A 20,478-nucleotide genomic window follows, 5' to 3' on the forward strand; every position below is an offset into this window, starting at 1 on the left:
CGTCAAAACTGTTGCAAAGAATCTAATCGAATAAAAACAAGTTTCTTTTTCAAATGTTGAAACATTTCTTATTCATTATGAAATTACTTACAAATTACTTTTCAAAATTCTTCGAATTTTTGCACAAATATTGCTTTACCCTTACAATTTATCATTGAACCTACGAAATCTTTTATCTTCTGTTTTTGCTCCTCATTCAGTGGTTTTGATTTTTCGAAAACATCTAATAGGGTAGCATGGAAATTCATAAAGATGTCTTCATAGATACATGCCGGCGTATCACTTAAAATTTTGAGTATTTTAAAGCCTAACTCTGCGGCCTTTTCAGCATCGTTTTCCACATCGGGCAGTAAAACTTTATTAACAATATTCGCATAGTTCATAATTGAATGTCGGAAATTTTTTATAGCACTTTCACCGATATCAGAAACGAGACTTTCCAGAAGGAGTATCATATTGGAGATGTGAGGTCGTAAGATTTCGCTCCTTGCAAGCCATTCGGTCTCTTTCATTGTGCATCGAACGTAATTCTGTAAATAGAAATTTGAGAAATTATGAACAGTTTGTAAGCTGTGGTGTCAGAAAACTTATTACGTAGAGGGAAGATAATTACAAAATGTTATTAGTATTGTTAGCTATATTGGCTCACGGTGCATCAATAAGCATTCTACCTCACGACCACTTGAAACCGCGAAGTGTCACGACAGGTGCCTATGCCGCCAGAAGACAGGACGCTTTCCCATATTGGGTAATGAGAATGTCGCTTTCCGTTTGCTTTGCGTTACTAATGTCTGAGGTGCTAGAGATAAAGACTTGAAGATCACTGACTTTCCATAAAATTGTGGTGGAAATCGCACCAGTACTAACAAAATTATAATAGATCAAAGTTGTCGCTTCGGTGGAAATTTATTGCAATGTAAATTGCACGCTAAAGTGAACAGTCTAAATTATTTATGCATATACATCACGAGCTTGGGACAATCGGAAAAATGTCCACTCAGTCAAATAGGAAATACACAACCTTTCATACTCGAAGCGTCTAGGTTCTGGTTTCAGAATTTTTTTATATATTTCGATTTAGAACAAGTAGCCTGGCCAGACTTCTATACATTTTGCATAGGAATATGTGTGGTTCACATATATATGATGCATTTTCCCACGTCATTCCTCTAATGTTGGTATTTTCTCGATAAAAAAAGTTAACAACAGCTAACCAGCTCTTTACAAGATGCATTCAAAAAGCTGACTTAAGATGGTGAAAACTTACCACCTGCGCCAAGTCGATGAGCTTCTGGACCAGAAGCGGTTCTCAGCGGTTTGCACGAGCACTGGCCTATATGGGGCCATATGGCCAGACTCGGCATATCATACAATATGCATTGCCAAAGTTGCGGAGGGGAGGGAGAAATCCTAGCTTCCTTTGCGATTACTCAGCTCAGATTCTGCTCCTCTTGCTCTTCTCACTGCAATCATGCTCTTAGGAGCATCAACCATCAGGGTTGCTTGGGCTGCTTGGGGCGGTCACCACACTTCCATACTTACTACGATGTACTGTGAGGAGTCTCAAAACATAAAATTGGAAAAGATGATTTACACTCCGGAACCAAGAGCCAATTTAAATTCAATCGTTAAAATCGACGATAAAATCTTATTTCGTTAGGATTACGTTATAACCAAAAATCAACAAGACATCAGAAAATTGATAGCCGACCGTGAAATAGACTTATTTTACTTCCGTACCGACTATGTAGCTAATATCGGTCCGAAATCCAACGCAGAAATTTTGCACGCACGAGTTGTGCGTCGCGCAAATCAAAACAAAATGCCAAGAAATATGATTGAATGCAAATTCATAGGAATGTGTAATTTGCGCAGCAAGTAGACTCACAGGAAACCATTTCCTACTCGCGTTTATCGCTTGCTTCTCATAGACACACCTATGTGTACACGTTCTATTGATGAAACGCGTTATTTCATTGCATTGATAAGCGATCCTGATATCATTAATCCGAAGTATATTCCCGACAAAGTTAAGGCGAAGCGACGACCAAATTCGCCAACCATTGGGGAGAAACTTTCTTCCGCTTGGCGGGCCACGGATCACTCATTTTTGTTTTTACAAAAGGACAATTCTAAACAAAAATTAATCTCGGCCAAACAAAGCAATTTTCAGTTGGATACATTTAGCACCCACGTCGTGTTTACAATCTGTTATATAACAAGTCGGAATCCGGAGACTCGGCGCCTCAAACATGAAAGGTTTTGTTTGTTCCTTACGTTCCTTGAGTGCAGAACTATCCCATTTGTACGTAGCCGGTAATGGATATGTACATATATTTAACATGTCAAACTACTCACTTTAGTGTGATATTGATATTGAGTATTTTCGATTGTAGTGAATTTATCAGTTATGGCACGAATTTGATTGAACTTGGGGATTCATGCTTCATACAATTGTCTATATTATTGCAATTTTTGACGCCTGGGCAGCGTATAGAGGCAGCTTCATGATTTTCTTCCAAATTTTTCGGTTGTACTATACTTTCCCGTTATATGCTCTATACTGACACAAGTTGAGGATATCAAGAAACAATGAACATTATGATACACAAAAGCAAAAATGGAAAAGTATGAATTATAACAAATCTAAGTGCAATGAAAATATTTGTCCACGACAAACTCGAAACATGCATCAAACCGTCTAGCATAATGACGGGAAGTAATTGATTTGAGGCTTCATGGCAGCCAAAAGAGTAAATTAGTACTCGACGATTACCTACCTTGTCATGATAAGGCTCAGTAGGGACACCTAAAGCTAAGCAGTAATCAAAACCCCAAACTAATCGGTAATAAAACCCCCAAGCTAAACGATAATCAAAATTCCAAGGCAAAGTATGGCTACCGTGCCAAGCTTTGAATGGTCAGATTTGTTAACATGTTGCCGCGAACTGTGAACTCTTGGTATAAGGCAACCCTCGGTTTCAACTTGCCTTGTCTCGGCAAAAAGGGGCTTTGCCGAGATCGGCTTACTTTCCCCAATAAAACAAAGGCCATCGCAGCCAACTAAAATAAACTTCAAAATTTAAAACCTAAAGCAACAAAAACCGGAATTTAATTTCGATCATGACCAACCAACCCTGAGTGAAAAGAAACTCTGAGCTCATCGATAAGGAACCTGATTCTAGAGTCAGAACAAACCGGCTTCGGGAAAACTACAACCAACGGGCTGTGTCAAGGCTGAGGGAACAGGATCATCCGAAGCATCCACGACTAAGGGCAAACCGAGCGGCAGCGATCCTCCGACGATCTCAACTCTTTGACGCAAAAGGCAGCAAAGAAGGCTCGCTCGGCAACGACTAAGTATTCATTTGCAGCCAAGTCTATCGAAGTCGATATATGAATCTTGTATGGCCCGACACCAATCCAGTCGCTTACGATACCGAGCAGCGCGGACAGCTTAGGAGGAAGCTCCTTCTAGCTGTAGTGACCGCATCCGCGCAAGGATTTGCTTTGAATCGGTAGGTGTATATATTTCATACAACCATGGGTTGTTGATGGAGGAGTCACAACGAACAAATTGACCATAAAAAATTAACAGTGGATCAGTTATCAGAGCTATCCAATATGGCAAAAGTAAAGGCATAAAGGTAATAGCAGAATGTGATGTGATGTGAGGAAGTTCCGACATCAACGCGAATGGATCGAGACTATTAGAGTATGTGATAGGAACCGAACTGTAGGTCTTCAATTTGGGGAATAAACTCTCTTTCTTCAACGTGGTCAAACGGGGAGTCATCGAGATCACGTTGGCATCCCTTGACATTGCGGCTTTTGTCCGAGAGTGGAGAGCATCAAACGATATCATGCTCTCGGATCACAGGTGCATTCCTTTCCTTAGGACAGAGAGAGAGTTAAAACACCATGGTGGAACTTAGATTTGGCAAAATACAGGAGAGCGGCAAGGGTGCGCTGCAATTGATCTCTAAAGCTGATTCAGTCGCTTGCTGGATTCGATACGAAGAAGCTCAGGAAGCTTTAAAGAATAGCATAAGGTCGACCAAACGACCATCGACGCTTTTGTGAAGCGAACCCTTCCCAAAGAACATAGATTATCTATATTTACAGAACGGGAGGTACACAGAAAGCGACGAAGAAACGACAAACCATTTGCTTGAAGTCCATTTCCCAGGCAGTATCCAAAGTTTCACCCCATTGCTGATAAGTGAATACAGCCGTGACGGACTCACGGTGAAAGCTAGGAAGACTGCGCTAGTTATGTTCACTAGGGACGTTAGGTGGAGCAGCTACACATGATCAGGCAGAAATCCAACTGGAAACAAGTCGGAATACCGGAAGCTCGGCGCTTCCGGTAAAAGGTTTTTGTGTTCGTCTTATGTGAGCAAGTCTCTATACAGATTTTCGGTAAATTTCCAAAATATGAAATTATCAACTTTATTTGTGGAGATATCGGAACCGGATGTATTTTGAGGCCTAGATTTTGTAGGAATGCATCAATGTGATTTTTTCAGATCTTTCGGTTGGGTAGGTTTTGAGAGCGTGACCTGTTTCATTTTTTGGGGGAAAACGTTTTGAGCCTTCACTCTATGTTTCACCTAATCTCAGAAATAAGATCAGTTTTGAAAAGTACTAAGGGAGCCCTTTCATTTCAAATGACCATATTCAGTGAAACAAAAACTTGCCCCCCCCCCCTTTCGCATGTATGGGGAACCACCCTTCAAACCCAACACAAAATTGCGCTACTCGCTGCATGGAAAGGGACACACAGACCACATGTTTTCATCAAATTGCGTAACAATCGGCTTAGTTGTTTCAGAATAAATCGGGTGTGACAGACAGACAGACATTGAATTCATTTTAATAAGGCTTTGTTTCACACAAAACTTTATGGTGGGCTGGTGATTTCGGCTATATACAGCCAATGGTAGGAGGCACTTCATATACAGCTGCCCGGCAACCTCAGACTAAGATACCGCGGTTAAATTTTCTTTAACGAAGAGTCTACGCATTCTCTGTTCTGGAGAATGTTCTCAGGTTCGAAAGAGCCTGTGAACGGCGCAGGCGGTCGGCCATTGAATAGACAATCTCCGAGGACGGCACAACGATAAAAAAAGCTCATCTCCAGAAGGCTTTACAGCTTAGAATGAAATACTGCGTGACGGGAAGGACCGCAAATCAAAAGACTTACTATAATACTACAATACTATATGATTTTTCTTTCGTTGATGAATAAGCAGTTAAGTTAGATCTTTTCACCATTTCGCCCTCCACGACTGTATTTCGTTCGCAAATCAAAAAATAAAACGAGAATTGCGAAGCGATATTTCCGTTTTCCACTGTATTATTAGTGTCTTCGTTTGCATGTATGTGAAACTACCTTGCCTCCCATTCAATGTCAATCATTAGTAGTGTTATAGTTTTGCTGAGTGGGATCCGTTCACTCTATAAAAGGGATCCACGCCATGGACACTCGATTTTAGCAATTACATAAATTGAAGGTTCGCTAGCCTGCACCACGCATCAGTTCATTCGGACATAATGCAAAAACATTTCACACACACATTCACACAAGCAACATCTGCAACACCAACAAAACTTACCTTAATAAGGAACTTTTCAATGCTGATATCATCATCCAATGGGCCTGCCCGCAAAAACTCATCAAATGTTTTTGGTTGCTCGTTGGCAGCCAACGAATATTTTTGGAAGTAATACTGCGTAAGAGGTCTAAATGTCCCCACTTTATTACTGATCCACTCTTTCACTAAAGAAGTGAAGAAAAATATGGAAATATTATCTGCTCACTGAATTAAACAAAACTCACCTTTGACTATTGCAACCGGCAAAAATGTCTTATTCGTCATCTGAATGCAATCTATTGAAAGACGCACGATTTCATCATGTAAGTCTGAGTAAGTGACTAAATCCCATCTGCATTGGTCCAGGATTTGGCCAATCATGACAACCACTGGGGCAGTAATCCCACCGAACACAGGAACCGATTTTGTTTTATGGACAATCATAGATAATGCTTTTAGAATTGCGAGCAGTGGTACGTAACGCTGACTATCAAGCGATTCACTTACAACTTTATACACAAAATTTTTGAAAAACGCATTCTTGTCGATGATTTCCGCCTCATGAATCTCGAATAACAAATGTGGATAAAACTTCTCATCATAATTGCTTAAAAACGATGAATACAGAAGATCCAGTAGGTAGAGTGTAGAGAATTTTTTAATACCAGATGCGAGTGTGCAAAAATTCTTCGCCTGTTGTTGTGACGTACAAGCTTCATTGAAGAATTTTTGCCAAACACACTCCGGATTTTCAAAGCACAATTTAAGGAAAGCCTTCAAGTCAATGTTCTCTACTGATTTATTAAAGAATACGGTGCATCTTTGTTCGAACTGTTCCCATTGGAAAAATGTAACGTCCTTTCCAAAGTGTCGAATTTCATACAGAATCAACTCAATCAGTTGATCTGCTTTGAAGTTGTCTAATGCTTTGGTAAGAATTGTCGGAATCCATTCATTCATATCCCCCATGCTGATATCATCCTCGGTTTCTGTTTTGATTATTTTTACATAGTCAAGGATTTGAATGCAATTATTGAAACTTAGAAACTGAGCGCACGTGCTGACTGTCTCTAAGCATTCATCGTTATTGAAAATCACAGTTCTTGTTAGAAGTTCGTCCAACCATAGTTGTTTCTCTTTTTTATCGATTTCCTCAGATTCAATCTGAAAAAATACACAGGACAACATCATTTAATCGAAAGTGAATTGTCAAATGATTTTAATTAAAATTCAAATTATTTTACCAATAAATATAATCTGCTTTACTTAACAAAAAAACTAAACATACCTTTCTTAAAATGTCACCTATGCTCGCCTCTCTTATAGTTTCCTTTAAAGTTTTCGGCTCAATAGCTATGAACTTCAGATGATTTTCCACATCATGGCCAAATTGTCTGTTGGTTGCCATGCGTGCCAGCACTCGATATGCATAGCTCCCTATGTCAGCTTGCAAAGTCAATTCAGGATTCACATCTTCTTCGGCCCAATGCATAAATACATCAATAGTCACCAACATCACATTATATTGAAGTGTATTCAGAAGCGCTATCAATATTTTGTTTAAAATATCTCGAACTGCATCTGAATAGCCATCTTGATTTTCTTCATTTATCGGAGATACATCGGTGCAAATTTCATAAATACGATATTCATCCTCCACTTTTCGCTTCAGCGGGTATTCAAGTCGGTCGAAACAGAATAGCACCATTTTCAAAATATGACGAATGGCAAATCCGGAATATTTGAAAAATTCTCGTTTCGGCCAATCTGAAAACTTTTCAATGTCCGGAGTGTAAAATTGCCTCAGTAGCTCCATGGTATGATCATAAAACTTATTCAATATTATTTTTGCCGTCACCACATCGATTTGGCGGAAATTCATACGACATATGTTAGTGAACACTGCAGTGACGAGATTCTCAATTTTGTCGAGAACATCATAGGGTTCAAGATGTTTCATGGAAGCTGCCGCTGGTTCAATAAACTGTATCGAGAACCAACTCGGCGTGTAGGATAAGCATTCATAGAACGACTTGTCTAACTTCAAACCCCATACAATTGATATTAACAAGCATTTTGGAATTTGAGGTACTATGCCGAGAACATGACAAATTTGCTGATCAGATTTCAAATCATATTTGTAGGTGGCGTCTGTATTCAAAACCAAGAAAAATGTGATTTTCTGTAAATCGTGAGCATTTTCAACGTAGGCAAGTCCTTTTATGTCTTCTTCTAGTTTGGAAATGATCTCATCAATAACTGTTTCGTTGCCTGAAAGAAAAAAAAGTTAAAGAAGTTGAACAAGGCAGTAACGAGACGTCAGAATTATCTTAGAATCAATAAAATATATTATTATTTATAATCAATCTACTTTTGTGTATGTCCAAATAGCTGAGTGGTTAGAGCACTAGGCTGTCGTACGAAAGGTCGCGGCTCAAATCTTACTGGTGGCAGTGGGATTTGTATCGTGATTTGACATCGGAAGCCAGTCGACTCAGCCGTGAATGAGTACCTGAGTCAAATAATAATGAATTCGATTACAGACCAATTGTTGTGCTACTTTATGTGTGTAAATGCAAATGGTGAAGTTCCTCTCTCTATCACTGATTCCCAACAAAGGCATATGACCTGATCGCTGCTTCTCGTAAAAGGCAACTAAACGACTAAAAGAAAGAGCAATTTCGAAACTACATTGCTACCGAAACTTCAACTACGCTGCCACGACTACGACCTTCGGCAACGAAAACAGACTATAATTGGTTTCTAAAATGGGCGCAAACTCGACAAGGTGATCATCCTCAAAATACTCGCATTCCCGAACTCGAGCGGGAATCCAAGCGATATAAACTGTAAATTCAGAGCCTAAGCGAAGTGAAATGGTGTGACCCTGAAAAGTACTCCTCTCCCTCTTGTGGGACTGTACTGTTTACTCTGGAAAGCCAAATCCAGATTGTGACAGAGGGCTACCCCAAGACGCGTTCTCTTCACCTGAGATCCGGCTTCTGACAGACTTCGAGTCAAGATTCTAGTCCAGATTAAGGAGTATCACAATTGTACAGTGCTATGCACCAAAAGAGATTCCCGATATAATGAAGAAGAGTCCTTTCTGTGAGCAATTACACGTAATTCAGAAGAAGTAAAGGTGACATTGTGATCGTGATGGGTGATCTGAATAACAAGGTAGGCTGAGACATCACTTTACTCCGACAAGTAATGGGGAAACACGGTCTTGGCCACCGCAATGGTAGGAGGTTTGTCACTTTCTGCAACTTTCACCGCCTCCTCATTGGTGGTACATTTCCCAAACACAGAGCTTGCAATAAGGTCAACTGATCGACACCGTACAAATAATCAACGGTCAGGCGCTGCGACCCAACCAAATCCATCGATCGCTTATATGATCCAGTTGTAGCTCAGCTGTGGGAGAGTTATATTGCTGGCCGGATGGCAACCTTTTCTCCCACCACATCCAGGCTGTCTGTTGTTCGGCGTTTTGTTTTACACAAAACTTCAAAAAGGACTGGAGAAAAGTATTTTCTTCATGAATTGAATTTTAATATTTCACTCGAATGTCAATTAACGAGAATATAATTATGACGTGAGCATCTGATTTGCATGGCTTAGGATGAAGTAAATACGCGCGAAATTACACGTTTGAACTGCAATAACTTTGTCACTAATAGCGTATGCTGGTGCAAAATTTAGTACCCCTAGGATGAACTTAATGGGGGTTTTCAGTTAATTTCTAAAAGCCAGTAATATACTATTAGTAAGTTTATTTGAGCAGGTACCGGAATGGGACATATTTTGAGGCCTAAATTTTTTTCAGATTCTTGGGTTGGGTAGTTTCCGAAAATGAGTCCTGCCTCACTTTAAATGCACAGATTTTCACTCTTTACTCACACATTTTACAATCCACGGTAAAACTAATATCAATTTCGGAAAGTATTAATCGACATCTTTGATACCCCACATGACTATATCTGGTGAAAAAAATGTTAACATCCCACCTTTGCATGTATGGGCCCCCGCCTTTAAACTCCATGTAAATTTATGTAACTCACTTTATGGATTGGATTTCATAGTTCCCATCTGTCCACCAAATTTCGATCGAACCCGTTTAGCCGTTTTTGTGCCTATGACAGAGAGGCAGTAAATCAAATTTAATAATGCCAAGTAAAGACAACGTCTAAGTGAAGTTTTGTTTGTTCACAAAAATGATTCCCTATTCTATATATGTGAAATATAACAAATAATCGGCTTAAGCACTCGACAGTCGCCTCGACCATTTGTATGTATGATAGACCAACACATACATCAATCAATAGCCAACATTCATTACCAAGCGATAACATTACAAATCAATTAGTTAAAACCAAGAATCTCCATCTTTACAAAATCATTTTCTAGCCCAAAGTTAACCCAAAAGCCACCCTGCCAAAATAACAGGCAATCATACCAACAAAATTCGCAAGCGACACTCGACCTCGGCATTGAGATAGGGTCGGCACTCGATAACTACTCTACTACGAAGGGCGACATTGTTTAGTGATATTTTGTAATGTAATATCATGACCTACCATAGAAGTTGTCACCATCACTTTTAGATAATAGGATAAAATTTAAGGTGATATTGTGATGGTTTGTTGGTTTGATACTACATTTTAAGGTGATATAACATTTGTAGTATTACATACATCACCTACCCATCTCTAATAGAAAGTGACCACCACTGTTAGTCAAAAGTTGCAAGTCTTCGTCAACACTTGTCTGCGTTGGTCGAATAAAATTTCCAACGAAGAACTTTATCGGAGCACAGGGCAGTTACAAGTGGACAATTATATATATATTTCCAAAACCTGTTCTTTAATGGAAATTTCAAGTCCAAAATAACATATGACACATTCTGTCATTAATACGATTTTTTCTCGTTATCGGCGATGTTCCTCACGCTACGTTGGCCGTGTCTCTAAGAAGCGTTTTTCTGCCGATGGCTACATCCAACTTAAATTTAATACATTTCGCTGCTTTGATCAAAATCTGAAAATGTAACATGTCTATCATCAGGGTACTCGGATGGAGACAATAATAAATGAAAAACTTCATCGGTATGCGAACAGAAGGGGGAGGTGGCAATGAGTAGGAAGCGCAATAACTTCATTACGGATTATGCCACGCAATGGAATTTGCCCCCAAGAAAAATAAACCCGAGCCCAAGGAGAGAAAACCCGGGAAGGTCAGGTGATGTAAGCAGCCAGAATACCCACCATTAGTTATGCTAATGCGATAAAGAGAACTCAACTAATCATACTGCCGAAAGTGTTTCCGGAGCAAGTAGACACTTGTGAGGAGCAGAAAATCATTGGGGACCTCATCGACATGGAGATGTGGGAGGAATGGGGGGACGATAGTCCCTATATAGTCAGGCTGAAAGGGAAAAGAACTGAAACGTGTGCTGAGGATGATATATCAGCAGAAAACATGGTGAGATGGGGAAGCTCCTGCGCCTACTCATCACTCGGAACATAGATCTCCACACACGATTATGGAGAGCTTTTAGAAGCGACAAGAAAGGCAAATTCCTCACGATCAGGGTAGATGAGCGATCCGTGGAGGCAATTAAACACCGTAACTGCCTCATCAATTTTAGGTTTCGCAGCAATACCCCGGGAGAAACCAAGTAAGGACACTTCAGAGGAGACATCAAGCGGAAAGCCTATCGAGATCCCCGAAGGAATCGCCAAGGCCACAGAGGCTGAAAAGGCAGGACCGAGCACAGAAGTAAACCTACTGTCCAGAGAAGAGAAGCTGGATCACCTAGACCTTTCAGAGCTCAAGTCGAACACCCAAACATAAGAAAGAGCCACGTCGGAGGAGGAATAATCACAAAATACACAAAATAATCACAATCGACATCGGAGGCAACCCGGAAGTAGATAGAATAACAAGGAATCCCAGAACAACAGAATGGGATTTCTAGACAAAACACCTGAGTGACAACATGCCTCATCTACAATTGGTGCAAAGGCATCAAGAGCGAAGCATCGCTGTGAACACTGGTTAAGAGCCAACAGAGTCGTCATCGACGCATATGAGGCCAGCTGTCCAGCTAAATCATTCAAGCATCAAGGGTATACTCTGGTGGAACATGAACCTAACCTCTCAACCAGAATGAGAATGGAGGCCTGAAAACTCTTCAACCGGGTGAAACAAACCGGAGACTGGCAGAGGTTCAAAAGTGCACTAGTGCACTGACGACGTATAGCAACGCGATCAGGGAAAGAAAACGAAACAGAGAATTCTATGAAGGAATAGAAAGAACCACAGAAGCATCCAGGCTATACAAAACTATAACCAAAGGCTAGGCAAGACCTTGTCTGTCCGAAAAACGAAAATGGGACATTTACCCAAAATTCACCCAAAATCTTTCAGACCAATTCGCCTGACATTGTTCGTTTGTATTCAAAAAGGGGAAAAAGGTCATAGATATTAGATCCAAAGTTCTAATGCGTAATCCCCTACATCCATGTCAACACGCTTGCGTCGTGATGTCAACGAGAGCAGCAGCAACCATCAGTGCGTGGACACCGCTTCCCTGTTTTCGTAGCTCAGCCGGCATTCCAAAAAGAAAAAGCAAATGGGATCTCCACCGTCTGCTCTGACAGCCACGGAAATCATCGAGGACCGGGAAACGTTACACATGGAAAAACTGGTACAGGAAAAAAATGAAGTCTAGATCTGGAAGCAGCATCGATGCTGAATGATGAAAACTGTGAGTTGTGTTTATTAGTTGGACGCTAGACCTTAAATAATTTATATTTTATTATTGTTTTGAAAAAATAATAAAAAGTTAGTCTTTGGGGTTATTTCGCTTCCGCTCAACATGTCCATGGATGAAATGGAAACAAATCCGTCAGTAGCTGCCGTGACAGTAGGGGTGAAATCGTTTTGGAGTAGAAACTCGGCAGCATGGTCCCGCCAGCACAATGCCCAATTCGCTTTGGCCGGCGTCATAATTAACCCCACACGATTGAGCTTCTCTCCGACGTGCTCGAAGACTCTGCAAGAAACTGAAAGAACAGGTCATAAAGCGCTCTTCAGTAAGTGAGACAGTCAAACTTAATCACTTACTGACCGGGCGCCAAGCCAACTGCTGCTTGAAATAAAGCAGTTGGATATTCACAAAGTCGGGACTGAGCTGCTATAGTGTGGCTGCAGAAACTTCCGGAGAGCACGCAGACTATCCTGGCATGTGCGTCTTCGGGGTTTCTGGACACGTTGGCCGCCACCACAAACAGAATCCTTGGGGTGCAAGCATCTCCAAGCGTCTCTTATTGACCCCACAGATTCCCGTAGGTCATCGAAAAAATTCCAACCTGCACAGTCAGCACTATTTCCCTCGTTTCAAAAAAACGTCAACCCACGTATTCGCGCATTTCTTCAAATACATCACAGTTGAGCGTATTTTGTGAGCCTGAGCATCAACGATTCTGGCTGCCTTATCTATTCTAGTTCGCAGTTACGCGGAAAGATAGCATATTTTCAGACCTTCGGATAGCTGTCAGGCTTCGCCAATTCACATGTTCCCTAAAAAGAATGGTGATTGGAGACTTTGTAGCGATTGTAGCCGCTAAAGAGGTTCAACCCGTGTGTGTCAGATCTGACACATGGGATGGCGCTCTTAAATGCCCAGACCATCCCAGACCGATATCCTATTCCATCCTATCCTATTTTGCGAACTACCATTCCGGAAAGTATCGTATTTTCTCAAAGTCAAGGCATATCCTCAATACCTGCAGCTCCCGAAGGCATTCCGAAAACGGCAATATGCACACTTTTCAGACTCTTCGAATTCACTAGAACTGCACGCTACCAGGACTGTGTAATGCGGCGCGGGCATTTCAAAAATTCATCCATTCTGTGCTACCGAGCTTCCACTTTTATTTCGTTTGGATGATGTTTTGGTCACGTTTTCCTGGGTGAATCCTAGCATTTAGGATGCTTTTTTCATGGTCTTCCTGAGGCCGGTCTTGGGCTCAACGTTGAGAAATGCAGGTAAGATTCCTCGGCCACTTGATTGCCACCGAGAGCATCCAACCAAACCCTGTCAAAATACAAGCGATTTCGAGCTTCCCACTCTGAAAATGTTTAAGAATCTGACAAGGTTCTTGGGCATGATAAACCTTCGTTTTTTTGCCCAAGACCGCCCACAATCAAAATGATTTCAAAAATTTAAGGCCATCTACTTCCTTAACATTTTCGCCAAATTAGCGAATCCAGACTTGTCCAACCTCTTGAAAATCTCCCCTTGCTCCCGGAGAACACATCCTCGTCCCTCGATCACTTGCTACTTCATATCGCCTTTGAGAAGTGCCAACAAAAAACATGTCCTTGAATTATCACTGGACCTGTCCCTCCTCATAAGAATCATGGGTGACATGAATCTTCCCCCCCCTGACATCATCCTATGGATATGGAACATCATGCGCAATAGGAGGTTAACCATGTAGGACCATCGCGTCCTAATAAACAACGGCATTCCCCAAGATTGTTTTCTCAGTCCAATAATCTTCAACATTTATACGACCTCTCTCCAGATGAAATGCTCCAAAGTGAAAATTTTCGAATATATTGATGACCTCCTAACTATAGGCTCTCGGAATTTCCCGGGAGGATGCATAAATCAGTGTAACTTCCTAAAACTTCCCTTTAACCTGGAGAAGTCATGTACGATTGTTTATGGTCGTGCTTTGCTCAATGTATTCAAGTTCAATATCAATAACGTCTATCTTAATCATAAAAAAGCAATCACTTCCCTGGGAAGAACCATCACTGAGCACATTGAACAGATGCGCGATATTCTCAAAAGTGCTAAGCTGCTAGTCATTGTTCAAGCAATCAAATTGTCAGATGCGGCTAAGCTAAAAAAAATCCTAATTATGCCCGACTCTCTTCAAGCCATTAAGACCCTCATCGACAAAACCTAGCCAATTATCTGGTTGCCCGGGCCTACGATGAAATGAGAAAGGCTCGACTGTAAATAGTGTTCACACGTTGGGTTCCTGAGCATAGTGGCAATTTTTACAATAAAAAAGGCGGATGATGCAGCCAGACAAGCAAGAACGGCCGGCTTTTTCTGGCCTTTGACAATTAGCATGTAACAGTATTCATTCTGAATCCCACGAGGATTTCAAACTCACTTCCTTAGATAATGGTGAATCTTTCTCTCGTATCTTCCCCAACATCCCCATCAAGACCTGATTTCAGGTCATGCCCTCCAACACTGGCGACGTCAATACCCTAAATAGAATAGTCAATCAAGATCGGCTTGGTTCCCTCGCAGATCTGGGAGAGCTGCAGTGTGGACAAGACGAATGATATTATCCTTTAAGGCAGTAAGTTTCCTCTCCTCTCTTGTTTGAAATTAAGAGTTTCTTCTCGCTACTTGATCTACTCACGACGGATGATAGATCTCTCTGGATAGACCTGGTCAGTTTCATAAAAGAGCCTGGAATCAGAACCTAGCTTCGCTCTTCCCTCTCCTGCTTACGTTTTTTCCACCATCTGCACCTTCCATATTCAACCTAAACCCTCCGTTTCCGTTGTTTACACTAGCTTTTGTGTGCTCTCTGTTGAGCTTATTTCTTCGTTTTGCTTTTTTCTTTTTCCTTTTCTTCACGGCTGTAAAAGAAAGAGATCCAATCAGTCTCCTCTTCCCTGTCTTCAAAGGTGTGTACCAGTATCAACAGGAAACCTAACAGTAAAACTGCCCAAAATGGTGGGGATCAACATTTCTACGAATTGCTTCATAAATATACCCAAAAAATGGCATTATAGGCAACAGACTGCCATCTTAAGCCGGACCGGCGCGGCACAGCATTGCACCTTGCGGGGCCTCGCGGAGCAAAATAAAAACAAGTGCATAATTCATTATATTGGTTTTTGCTAAGCTAATTTTGAAATTCAGGTTAGCGTCAACCGACAAAAAGCATGCTTGACAAACGTTTAGACATGTGCTTCCCAAATATTACCTCCTGCTGACAATATCAAGCATATATTCCTACTTAATCGGTTGAACGATTTAAATCTGAATTTCACCCCAAGAAAATATAAACAAATCCTTAGCCTCAAACATTCATATCAGCGCCCAGATTCCTCCTTCCTTCAAGTAACAAAACTTACGTTGCCGATTACATGCATTTCTATTTACTCACCGCCTCGAAAGTGGATCTTCTCGAAGTTCTTCAGGTGGCGGTTACAGTACTCCAAAGACGATTTGATTCGGTCAAAGTGACGACAATAATCCATGTTGTATTCATTCGCAAATAATTTCAGGACGTCATTTATATCTCTCATCACTATCGAATTAATCGCGAATGTCCTTAACCGACTGTCTAGTTCAGAAATCTTCTTTATTAAATTTTTATATAAAAAACACTCGCATCCAATTTGGTTAACATGCACCAATAAAGTTTTTAAACAACAGAATTTGCGCTAATGTCAAGCAACATTAACAACAGCTGTGAAGTTAGCTGTGATGAGTATCGGAATCAGGATATTAAGACAGCGGTTTAAGTTCGCTTATTCAACTATCGGTTGAAAAAAGTGAACAAAAGTGCTTTCCTAACTATTTGTGTAATGTTCACTACGTTTCTTCGTACTTATATACTACTGCAGTAACTTGAAGAATATCACGCATAGCTTTTAAACCTTGAATACTTGCAAGCACCTTTGCACATTCCGAAGTGATCAGGAACCTAAAAGGGCGATTTAGGACTGACTGTTACAGAGACTGGGATCAGAAACAGTTTGATTTTTCGATTTTAACACGAAGCGACTTTTCGGTCCTGCGGTATTTTATAAGTTATTTCCTCCTTCCTTGCTCTTATACGATAAAATAGACAAGGATTTTCGAATGTAATATAAAAGTTGAAAAGTTTCTTTTATTTTATATTTCCGAAATAATCAGTACGGTTAAGTGGTGTAAATCACTCATCAATTCTACAAATTGAAGTTGGAATATTTGAAACAAATAACATTCTTAAAAACCGAGTAATTAACGCTCATTCAATTGGGTGAACAGTGCATGATGTAGCCAATTAAAATTTAGAATAGCATTACAATTTCCGCATTAGGTTGAGGGATTTTTAGTAATCGTAGTTGGTAGATTCCCTGTACTAGCGAATTCCAACACAGCAAATAAATATTAACTATATCTAACTATAAATTCAACGAAAAGTAGTTTTTGACTAACAAAACATCCATCTATCCGTCACGAAACGAATCACACGGCAATGCACGGCTGATTCGCACATTTCACCTTAGAAATTTCACCAATTCGCCCGCTTCGCCCGCACAATCTCATTCGATCTCTCTCTCCCATCGAAAATCGTCTTTTGCTCTCACAAAAACCAAAACCGAATGTGACATGGCGGCGTCTGCTCTGTGTAGGAACAAAGTTTGACTGAAACTTGGAACTTTTTTCTTTTTTTCTCTAATTTTCCATAAGAATTTTTTCCTTCTCGAATTCCTGAAATCGTATCGAAAACAATACGCCGCCTTATACGTAATAAAAACAGTGCATAAAGTTCTCCCTGGGGTTATAATCTTCACACGGGAAAAACGGGCCATCGAGAAAATCTTCGGCGGCGAGAAATTCTCTAAAGAAAAAAATTCCAATTGAATTTTTCGAAAGTCCGATGCAAATCGTTCGGCGCATCAGAGGCTGCGAAAAATTCGAATGTAGAGAGATTTCTGTTGGAAGTATTGCGAAGACGACGACCGGAGAACGCGGCGCCCTAAAAGATTTGTACGGGGTCGGGCCCGTAAGATTTCCGCAATTTCTCGCGTAGATAGAAGTTTTCTTGAGGAAACGCCGCGGCGACCGGGAAAATCGTGCTCGAAACGTCGTCGACGGAGAAAAAGTACACACGCTATTGCGGAAAAAATTCGGAATCGCTGGCTGGGAAAATACACGCGAAAAACTGATTCGTCGTCTTTGCCGTCGTCACCGCTCCGGGAAAAAGAGAAGAAAATCATTTCATCTTAATTTGCATTGATGGTAATGCATGCTAGAAAACCGCAACGTATGAACGATGGGTAATTTTGCTTTTTATTACGGGCTTGCACCCTCTCTATTTACTTTCCGCCACCGCAACACCCTTGTTCCTCGAGTGCCCTCGTTTGCTGCAAGCAGACGAGTTGGCCAAGCGAAAGACACTTGCCCACTCCTCGAGTCCTCCCACTTGCGGTCCGGAAAACTTACAAGAAAAACGCATCTGCGAGTTTTAAATTTTCATCAATTTCTTCCCCGCTCTTTGCAGGTACTTCGAAAAGCATCAGGCCCATCCTTACCAGGTAATTTTTGCTATTTATGACAACTTAGGCGTAATTGGGGCAGCTTTGGCGAGAAACGCGGAAGCGCTCGGATTGTCTCAGGCTGCCCGTGTTTTGCCAACCCGCGAGATCTTGGTTATGTTCACTGAAAGCCTAGAGTTTGCGGACTACAGCGAACGACAATCAGGCGTACACACAGCTTTGCACGGCGGCGAAAACTCCATTTCACGTCCATGACTCGCTATCGATCTGTCACATAGGACGGTTTGTATTCACTATTCAATGTTTTTCCGTGGTTTGCCGGCTGTCGTTCGATAAATAGAAGGAATCGGGGCGGTTCGGTTCGGTCAGATTTTCGCGTTAAGGCTAATTCGAAGGACGTGCAGCTGAAATTGGAGGAAACAACGCCTGTCGCTTAATATTTATTACGATTTTCTGGCCTCACTTTGCACAACCATAGTAAGTTTCCGGCCCTAAATGCAAATCGCAATTTGATGCAGTTTTATGGGCGCCGAATCATCGTTTACAGGAAAAGGTCATTAAAAATAGGATTCTACAAGAATTACTTACGTTCCACGCAATATTCGCTCGCTCCTGCAGACAAGCCGAATGTATACTTCCAACCTCTCCAAAGCCAACCAATTGAAGCGCTTACCTGCATTGAATTTAGGTGAACGATTGACCCAATTTCAACTGGAATCTTGTCTTTTACAGAGTTCCAAATACAGCTCTAAACGCGACTATGAACGGGACACAAGCAGCCGATCATCGACAAATTATGGACGTGATCGAGGTGGCGATAATTCCCCATCGACAGGAGGCGGTGGTGGCGGTGCAGGAACAGGATCATCATTGAACAACGGCAACAGCTCGTATCGTTCGAATTCACCAGATTTGGATTCGCCACCACGGCATGACATTCGTGATCGGGATCGCGATCGTGATCGATTCAGTTACACACAAAAGATGCGAGAACGCGATCGTGATGTTTACAAGAAGGACAAATATTTAGGTGAGTTCGATTACGTTTGAATGTAATTCGCGGTTAAGGAATGGTGTCCTTAAGGTTTAGAGACGTTCTGTGTCTATTTGCCTCAAAGCCTGTCTTCTCATCTTCGTGTTTTGCGAACGCTTTCCTCTCGATTATCGGAAGCTTCCCTCTGCCACACCGTATACTCCACTCACTTTCCATTTTCTTCTCTCTCAAGCGAATCCCTTTTTAATTTTTTTCAAATCAATCCACATACACTCCGAATTTTTAAGCGTAAGCTATATTCCAATGCGTTACAATCTGCTTTGCACACAGTATCTATTAATGTCTAGCTACAACTATCCATCCGCAGCGTAAAAACCGCTGTCCGGTCTAGGCCTGCCTTAATAAGGAACTCCAGACATCCCGCTTTGTGCCGAGGTCCACCAATTCTATATCTCTAAAAGCTGTCTGGCGTCCTGACCTACGCCATCGCTCCATCTTAGGCTTTCTACCATAGATATTGCCCTTATAGGCTTTCCGGGCTAGATCATCCTCATCCATACGGATTAAGTCACCCGCCCACCATAACCTATTGAGCCGGATTTTATCCACAACCTGACGGTCAAGGTATCGCTAATAGATTTCGTCGTTATGTAGGCTACGGAATCGTCCATCCTCATGTAGGGGGCCAAAAAATTCTTCGGAGGATTCTTCTCTCGAACGCGGCCAAGAGTTCGCAATTTTAGTTGCTAAAAACCCAAGTTTCCGAGGAATACATGAGGAATGGCAAGATGATTGTCTTGTGCAGTAAGAGCTTTGACCCTATAGTGAGCGAACGCTGAAATAGGCTCCGTTGGCTGCAAACAACCGTGCGCGGATTTCATCGTCGTAGCTGTTGTGGGTTGTGATTGTCGACCCTCGATAGGAGAAATTATCAATGGTCGCAAAGTTATAGTCTCCTATCTTTATTCTTCCCGTTTGACCAGTACGGTTTGATGTTGTTGGTTGGTTGGTTTTCGTGCTGACGTTGCCACAATACACTTTGTCTTGCCTTCGTTGATGTGTAGCGCAAGAGTGATCCTGCTGCTTTTATCTGGTCTCGCACATTGGTCATGGGCAACCTAGTCAGTCTTATCCACTTCGTCGGGATAGCGAATTCTCTCATAACCGTGTACAGTTTTACCCTGGCGGTGCTATCATAGGCGGCTTTAAATTCGATGAATAGATGATGTAAGTGGTGTCCATATTTCAACAGTTTTTCTATCACTTGCCGCAGAGAGAAAATCTGATCTGTTGTTGATTTGCCTGGAAATAAGCCTCTGTACTCTTTGCTCCCTGTACTTTTCGAGTTCACAGGTCTGTTGGTTCCCCCAGGCTTCCTTTTTCCGTCTGTGAAGTCACTTCTCCGCTCGCCGGAGTTCGTGATAAATCTCCGCGCGTGCCACGTTCTTTGAGAATGCAGCATTCTTCCGTTCTTGCTAGCTTACATTCATCGTCAAACCACCCGTTCCGACTCTTTTTACGGCTGGGACCAAATATGTTTGTAGCCGTATTTATGATAACGTTCTTCAG

The 20,478-nt window shown here is 41.5% G+C and overlaps 2 protein-coding genes across 2 annotated transcripts in view; one reads left to right on the forward strand and one right to left on the reverse strand.

Annotated features, from left to right (window-relative positions):
- Positions 1-61: 61 nt before the first annotated feature.
- Positions 62-16,123, reverse strand: LOC119657420. The gene is made up of 5 exons (XM_038064318.1): positions 15,812-16,123; positions 6,886-7,868; positions 5,843-6,761; positions 5,619-5,782; positions 62-530 (listed from the first exon to the last, which is right to left on the reverse strand). Exons 1-5 carry the CDS (start codon positions 15,951-15,953, stop codon positions 102-104), a joined length of 2,637 nt encoding a protein of 878 aa, XP_037920246.1. The 5' UTR covers positions 15,954-16,123; the 3' UTR covers positions 62-101.
- A 555-nt stretch (positions 16,124-16,678) lies between these two features.
- LOC119656785 (WW domain-containing adapter protein with coiled-coil homolog) overlaps positions 16,679-20,478 on the forward strand; it is a 37,719-nt gene continuing 33,919 nt past the window's right edge. The window contains exons 1-3 of the mRNA XM_038063373.1: positions 16,679-17,696; positions 17,921-17,954; positions 18,648-18,945. Of these exons, the coding sequence (XP_037919301.1) occupies positions 17,656-17,696; positions 17,921-17,954; positions 18,648-18,945 (373 nt within the window). The 5' untranslated portion in view covers positions 16,679-17,655. The remainder of the gene's footprint in view (positions 17,697-17,920; positions 17,955-18,647; positions 18,946-20,478) is intronic.

Source organism: Hermetia illucens, chromosome 5, assembly GCF_905115235.1.
Source record: "Hermetia illucens chromosome 5, iHerIll2.2.curated.20191125, whole genome shotgun sequence".
NCBI lineage: Eukaryota > Metazoa > Arthropoda > Insecta > Diptera > Stratiomyidae > Hermetia > Hermetia illucens.

Excerpts from the sequence above, each read along its gene's own strand:
- LOC119657420 (XM_038064318.1), bottom strand. The coding sequence starts at position 15,953 with ATGAGAGATATAAATGACGTCCTGAAATTATTTGCGAATGAATACAAC. Across the intron at positions 7,869-15,811 it reads GAAGATCCACTTTCGAGGCG|GCAACGAAACAGTTATTGAT; the intron begins GTGAGTAAATAG and ends TTTTTCTTTCAG. Across the intron at positions 531-5,618 it reads TTGAAAAGTTCCTTATTAAG|AATTACGTTCGATGCACAAT; the intron begins GTAAGTTTTGTT and ends TTCTATTTACAG.